Genomic DNA, 8079 nt, shown 5'->3' with positions numbered 1-8079 from the left:
GAGTCTGCGAAAATGTGGATGTCTTAAGGCTACTGATATGGCAACCCGGCATTTTTCTTTCTTAAAATGTCTTGTACCTAGTCATGAAAAGGATAGTTGTATTCTAAAAGTTTGTTTCTGTGGTGTTTCATTGTCGTTTCTTTTTTGTTGTTGCACTTTTGTTTCTGTTGTTTTGTTGTTTCCCGCGGTTTTAGTTTGTAACCTTGATTTGTTTTCACTAGATCGATTTATGACTTTCGCACAGTGGTATACTTCTGTTGCCTTTATTTATGTCGAAGTATACGTTATTTGTCTGTATGTCGTATTTTAGTTCACTAGAAATATTGTAATATGATATGGTATACACTTAACCGTATCACAATAGTGCTGTAAAAGAGGGACCAAAGATACCAAAGGGTCAGTCAAACTCATAAATCTAAAATAAAAAGACAACGCCATGGCTAAAAATAAATAAAAAACAAACAGAAAAACAGTAGTACACATGACACAACATAGAAAACTTAAGAATAAACAACACGAACCCCACAAAAAACTAGGGGGGATATCAGGTGCTCCGGAAGGGTAAGCAGATCCTGCTCCACATGTGGCACCCGTCATGTTGCTTATGTGATAACAAATTCGGTAAATAGTCTGTAAATTACAATTAAAGAAGACTAGGGGAAATAAAATAACTTATATTCTGATTTCCGAATGAGTGTGACAAGATAAACAAAATTGTCATGGTGAATTCAGTACAGATCCAGCTTCTTTTCCTTAAGATAATATTATGTTCCCTAATGTTAACTAGAGAAATAAGCGAAGTATCTACATTACGCCATGGTTGAAGAAGTTCGCATATAATTGGGAATAGCAACAATATCTGCACCTGTTTTCAGTGTGATGTCTATTTTGACTTTGCTAGGCCAATGACAACCAAACACTGGCCAAATAGGACGTGAAACGTCAACATTGTGAAATGTATAAAACTTCTTCTTGAAGGTACAGTCATAGACTGTTATTCTCTTCTGTTCGGTTTCTAATAGAAACCCATAGGTGTTCTGACTTACAGTTCCCGCTGAAGCAGACGACAGAGGCGCGTGCGCAAGGTTACGCCCATTATGTCGACACCACTGACACAACTGTTTGTGTTCATCACATTGCTGTGCACAAAATGACCATGCTGTACTCTGGTCATAGACATAATGTCCAATGTCTACGTCGTGTCGGCGACTGAAACCAATTTCAAATACAAAGTTTACATTGTCTAAGGGCTTGGTGATTTGAAAATCGACAAGAACTTCAAAATAAAACTTTCCTGGTCCTTTCAGTGGTCGGCTACTAATAGCTCCTCTATAATTTTTCAAGCGTCTCTCATTTGATCCAATTAATCTTTGTCCACCAATGGATTGATTCTTTAGAGTCTTGCCGTCTTCACTTACATCTCTATATTGATGCACTGTGTTAGAATCAAAAGTTATATTTGGACCTGCAATTCGAAATGACCTTCAATTATTTGAACTTTTAAACGACTTATAACAAAATGGGGTGCTTTGCAAGTTAAAAGATGGGAAACCATAAAATTGTTATACTTATATTGCAATTTGTTTTATCAAAGCATTGACTTAAACCATTCATCTCATATCTATATAAAGGGGTAAGAATTTTCTTGTTTACCTTAAATATTAGGCCAGGCAAAAAAATCAGTAGAGCATGTAGATGAACATTAAGAATAAGACTTACATGTTATTTCACCATGTCGAACGTCTCCTTCAGCTGAAAAAAAAATTAAATAAAAACCTTGCATTAATGCCTTATATCCAAAGCAAGACAAACATGAGGTAGCTTTCTTAATTTGATGTCAATCTTTTGGCAGGGATGTCCAAAAAGTTTTTATGGACACTCAGGATATAGAGTAGCGTCTGAGAGTCAACATCTTATCACACTATTTTCTTTAATAAACTCATCATAGATACCAGGACTAAATTTAGTCTATACGCCAGACGCGCGTTTCGTCTACAAACGACTCATCAGTGACGCTCGAATCTAAAAAGGTTAAAAAGGCCAAATAAAGTACGAAGTTGAACAGCATTGAGGACCAAAATTCCAAAAAGTTTTGCCAAATACAGCTTAGGTAATCTATAATTTTCTCATATCCAGAGTCGCATATATATCCACAATGGTTTGTGTTCTCTGTTGGGATATTTGAAATGGCAGTTGTTTTCTATGTTTCCTTTATACTTTGTCGATTCCATTGCTGGTAGGCTGGTAGTTCCAAATGGTAACTATAATCAGTTTATTAGGCAGTACGTACGGGGCGCCGAAGTTAATTTTGTGTAACAAAAGTCAATTTTGTGTAACAAAAGTCAATTTTGTGTAACAAAAGTCAATTTTGTGTAACAAAAGTAATTTTTGTGTAACAAAAGTCAATTTTGTGTAACAAAGGTCGATTTTGTATGCAAATTAGTTCACAGAAACCAAACTAAACTAATTTAAATACAAAATTGACTTTAGTCGCTCAATTTTCAAATTAGGTAACAAAAGTCAAGTCTGTGTAACAAAAATGAATTTTGTCATGACAAAAGTGACTTTTGTCCGCTGATAGATAATTTTGCATGACAAAATTTCAAATTTGTAGTATGATACAAATTTTGTTAAACTGAACTCATTTTTGTTGAACAAAAGTCACTTTTGTCCGTACAAAATTGAATTTTGAGTGCAAAACCACAAGAGTCCCATTCGGCGCCCCGTAGTACGTTGGGTAATGATATAATTCAAGTTACATATAATTTATTTCTAAAATCACCGTTGACAAAAGAAATTATTTAGAAATTTTAAAATGTTCCAACTCACTCAGGCAAACTTGGCCCAAGAGTAATTTGGCTAATATAATTCGGTTCCTTTCGGTCATATAGCGTCTAGCGCTGACACAGGTTCCAAATGCACGATATTCTTAAAATCTTGTTTTTTTTTAAATTACAAAGACACTTACCTTGTGTATTTCTGAGTGATGCTAAACTGACATCTGAATGACCACGTGTTGTACACAGTTGTTTGTTGTGTGTAACTGTTGTAACATTTCCCATTCCTTTCACGAACCTATGAAAATCTCCCTCCATTCTTGTTGGCTCAAATGCAGGTGATTCTATCTGCATTGTCTTTTTAACGTGATGTTTTGTAAGAACTTTGAGTCGTCTGTATAAAGTAGTGTGTAAGGGTACAAATTCTGAGACGTCAGTATGGGTCATTATATTTTCTGAGAATTCTCTAGCGCCCGCCACGCCTTGAATGAAACTTTCAAGTTGTTCAGCTCGTGCTCGTAGAGATGACTTTTTTGCATCAGTTAATATTGCCACCTTTTCCCGTAAGTCTTCTCGCCTTCGCTCAATCATATCGTGACATCGTTTGACGGCATCATCTAGTTCTTGTTCTACTTCAAATTCTTTAATGTCTAAATTAACCATTTCCTGTTCTGTTTGTTTGTGAAGCTCCTTTGCAATTTTTACGTCTTCTTCGAGCATACGAAATATTTTATCAAGTTCGTGCTTCTTTTCTACATGGACATCGTTCATGTTTTGGATGATATGACCTCTGTTTTTATCATGATCACATACTGTACAAGAGGTACATATCATCTTTTCGCATCCTTTTTTTGCACAATAAAAACTTAAGTGCTGACCTTCATGACCCTGCTTATTGCATTTTAATCTCCTTTTGAAAATTTCTGGTCCTTGTTTCTGGAGTTGTTCTACAGATAAGACTGCATGGTTTCTAGATGCTAAACTTCGTCTGTGAGCACGAGTGCATTCAAGACACATAAAAATGTAACACTCTTTACAGAATTCTGAAGCAACATTATCGTCGGGACAGTCTTTACAAATGATATCAGACGATCGCTTACGCACGCGCAAAAACTCAATAAGATTTCTACGGGTAGCGTCTTTTGGGAAGACATATATACCCTCACTTGGAAGAAGATACTCTGTTTTACACATTGGGCATGGCAGTACTTCCCCTTTTAACATTTTCCTCAAACAGCTTTGACAGAATGTGTGTAAACATGGTAAAACTCTGGGAACATGCAAATCTTCATCAAAATCTTTAGTGCAAATACTGCACAGAAGAAATTCTTCTTTAACGTCTTCTGCTCGTAGCATTATATTCAGATGCCAACAGCCTAGGAAGATAAAAATGTTAATCAATTCATTGTTTAATATTCTTCAAAAGCTGGTATCTTGGTTTATAATAGCAACAGAAAATTCAGAAACCAACAAGTTCAATGAATAAACTGCTTTCGTAGTTTGAACTTTTGGAAATTTTAAATCTGAATTAAAGCTCTTATATGCGGTTTATAATGCATATGTTCCTATTGTTCGTCTGGTATAATAATGTAAAGTTTTAAATGTAGTAGTACAGTAAAACTAGAGAGCAATAACTCCTTTGAACATGCTAACTTATTTGTAAATCTTACTTTGCTGAACATTAGTTCACAGTTTATCTCTACCTATAATGATATTCAAGATAACAACCAAAAACGGCAAAATTTACTAATTAAGGTGTAGCAACCCATTCACCCAATTCATCTGAAATTTTCGGGGCGGATAGATCTTGAATAGATAAAAATTTTCAACTGTATCAGATTTGCTCTAAATACTTTGGTTTCAGATTTATAAGCCAGAATCTATATTTTCCCCTTATGTTATTTTTTTTAGCAATGTCGGCCATCTTGGTTGGCTGGCCGGGTCAAAAGACACATTTTTAAACTACATACCCTAATAATGATTGTGGATAAGTTTTGGTTAAATTTGTCTTTGTGGTTTCAGGGGAGAAGATTTTTGTAAAAGATTGCAAAAATTTACGAAAAATTGTCACAGTTAAATTTGACTATAAATAGCAATAACTCCTTTGATCATGCTAACTTATTTGTAATTCTTACTTTGCTGAACATTTTTGCTGTTCACAGTTTAACTCTACCTATAATTATATTCTAGATAAATACCAAAAACGGCAAAATTGCCTTGAATTGCCAATTTAGGGGCAGCAATCTAACAACAGGTTCTCCGATTCATCTGAAAATTTCAGAGCAGACAGATAAACAATATGTAAAACCTGATAAAATTTTTTGACTGTTTCTTAATTCTTTGGTTTCAGAGATATAAGCCGAAATCTACATTTTACCCCCTATGTTCTTTTTTAGCCACGATGGTCATCATGGATGGTTAGCGGGGGCACGGGACACATTTTTAAACTAGATACCCCAATGATGATTGTGGTCAAGTTTGGTTCAATTTGGTCCAGTAGTTTCAGAGGGGAAGATTTTGTCAAAGTTAACGATGACGACGGACAACGACTAACGACGATGACGACGACTAACGACGACGACGCACGCAAAGTGATGAGAAAAGCTCACTTGGCCTTTCGGACCAGGTGAGATAAAAAGAGGGGGGCGTAAATTAGATTGTGTATATCAACTTTCATTTAGAACGATTGTGGCTTTTTGATGACTGTTTTACATTCATTCCACGAACGGACAGTTATGTTACCTGTTTTCCACATATGAAATTTATAATAAACTAATATCACAACAGTAAATTTATTTTATCAAAGTGATATTTCCGTAAATATTAGAGTGTTGTTACGTTTCGTCAAGCACTAGGACTTTAAATTAGAATAGTCATTAGACAAAAACAAAGAAAGTGAAATAGATACATGTCAAATATATTTTGGATAGTGTTAGCGCTTACAAACAGAGGGTTACATGGTACAAATATTTGCGTATTTGCCAATGTTTTCTACCTCCGATATTATTGAAATTTGAAATACTATACCGTTTCTGTTAAAAATGCCTTTGTTAGTATTGTTTTGACAAGAGTCCAGCTTGTATTATAACAGCTAATATCCAAATAAAGAAAACCTGCACATAGCACACAAAAAGATACTCCAATAAGAACATTGTCATGAAAAATGAAAAAAAAACCAACATTATGTCCTTACAGATTGATCGATCAGTTATATAAAGTTTACATGTTTATCAAATTCTGACACTTTCAAATTAACCTTGGTTTAAGGGTCTTAAAATTAAGCCTTCATCGGGTCGACGTCGTTGCATCTATTGTGAGATGATTCGTGAAAATGAGGAAGACGTAAAATGCCTATAAAAGCTCAATGTCATCTTTTGTCTATGGAATGCCACTAGAAGAGAAGAATATGTCTCGAGATATGTCTATCCTTCCGAATCACCTGGGATCACCACGTGTTCGTTTTGGTGCTCAGTGCTTAATCTAATAGGAATTGCATGGTGTTACTGTAGGCTTGTCTTTTTCCTATTTTTAGTTCATGTTGTTCATTTAAAAAAAATTACCATCTTTATTGTAAAAACCCACATCTGTGTACGGCATTCCTTAACAAACAACCTAGGGTCCAAATGAGCTTCAGGTCACCAGTGCACATGCATCAAAAAGCCATAAGTTCGAAGGAACCCTATTTTAACTAAAATTTTGTATGAAAGTTATTTAAATTATTCATATGTTAAAATACTTACCCCCTTATGTCAAAATTCTATAATCTAGGAAAACTTGTATATTCCTTGAGTTAATATACCTTGGTAGTAAACACTCCTCTTGTCTTAGGAAGAAGGGGAATCTCCGTAATTTTTGTTGTTTTTGCTGCCAAAATAGTCTTTTGTATAAATGCAACACGATCTATTGTATACGTTTGAATTGTATGATCTCTCCGTTTCACTTATCATAAATGAATAGTTTCAAAAGATCAAAATCTTTCCTTTAAATTTCTGTATAAGCCTTTAGAACTTACATATAGGATGTCTTATGAGCTGTAGTAGTTTATATCGGACGATTTCAAATATATTTTTTTTACTTAAATGGTTTTATTCAATACACATTAATAAGTAAAAATCGTTAATAATCACAAGCAAATGTTAATATCATTGCTCATGATATTATCTTTTGTCTGAAAGCATTAATACTAAATTCATGTAAACACTATTTTTTTCTTATTTAATTAGATTCTATTTAAGTTTATAAATGATTTAAATACTTTTTGAATGATATAAAATGTGAATAAAAAGATATGTGGGTGTACGACAGGAAACATACATCTAGAGATTCACATACAATTTATAAAGAAAAGCGTAATATATGGTGACTGTAATATATTGAGTCTGTATGGCTTTCTGGTTACAAAAAAATAATTACTCATTTTAAAATGTATTTTATTGCTCACATGCCCATGATATTCTTTTTACATCACTTGGTACCAAATTTCTATTGACCAATACAAAAAATATTCTCCCCCTGTACCTATTAAGCTAATGGGATCCAAACTATCTTGTTTTTTTATAAATGCATCTCGACTGCCATCCCACATGACCACCAAGTTATAAATCATCTTTGAGATCACCCCCAGTTTTTGGTTGGGTTCGTGTTGCTTTTTAGTCGACTCCTATAGCAGATACATATAAACTGTAATTAAAATAAGTGATAGGCCAAGTGAGATCTTAAAATAATTTTATACGATCAAAATCGTCAGTCAATCCTATTTGCAAATTTTAATCCATATGTGTTTTTTCCAGAAACTTTTGTAGATCTATAGAGAGGAAATGAAAAAAGCAAAATGATCAGAAAAATAAGATCTACGAATAATTAGCAAGATCATAATCATAAATAGACTCATTTTGGTATTTTGCCACTGAAAGACATTTTTAGTCTTTTTTTTTGTATGTGCGGAAACTTTAGCAGATCATCCTGCGACTTCCTCGCTAAAAAAGAGTTGTGATTCTACCCGTCTTCTTCATGTGAAGAATAGGGATATGTTCGTAACCGCATTGTCTATCGAAAATGTCATCTGCTAAAGTTTACGCGAATGAACAGAACGGATAGAAACGATAAGAATCAAAAGAAAAGTGATCAGAGGCAATATTACCAAGAAAAAAAAGGCAACATGACCAGAATCCGAATATCAGCTGAATCCTCGTAGACGGTTAAAAAACACTTGAAAGACGATTTTTATCAGTATATGTGGTTTTGCAGACTGAACAATGGTAGATAATTACTAGATATAGAACAACTTTGAATCGCTACAAAG

At 34.1% G+C, this 8079-nt stretch overlaps 1 protein-coding gene across 1 annotated transcript; it reads right to left on the bottom strand.

Annotated features, from left to right (window-relative positions):
* Window positions 1-673: 673 nt before the first annotated feature.
* Window positions 674-6660, bottom strand: LOC134712562 (E3 ubiquitin-protein ligase TRIM56-like). The gene is made up of 4 exons (XM_063574258.1): window positions 6518-6660; window positions 2969-4153; window positions 1720-1752; window positions 674-1465 (listed from the first exon to the last, which is right to left on the bottom strand). Exons 2-4 carry the CDS (start codon window positions 4131-4133, stop codon window positions 810-812), a joined length of 1854 nt encoding a protein of 617 aa, XP_063430328.1. The 5' UTR covers window positions 4134-4153; window positions 6518-6660; the 3' UTR covers window positions 674-809.
* Between the last annotated feature and the right edge of the window lie 1419 nt (window positions 6661-8079).

The sequence above is a fragment of the Mytilus trossulus genome, chromosome 3 (assembly GCF_036588685.1).
Source record: "Mytilus trossulus isolate FHL-02 chromosome 3, PNRI_Mtr1.1.1.hap1, whole genome shotgun sequence".
NCBI lineage: Eukaryota > Metazoa > Mollusca > Bivalvia > Mytilida > Mytilidae > Mytilus > Mytilus trossulus.
The sequence above is the reverse complement of the archived record's forward strand: the minus strand, read 5'-3'. Positions and strand labels throughout refer to the sequence as shown.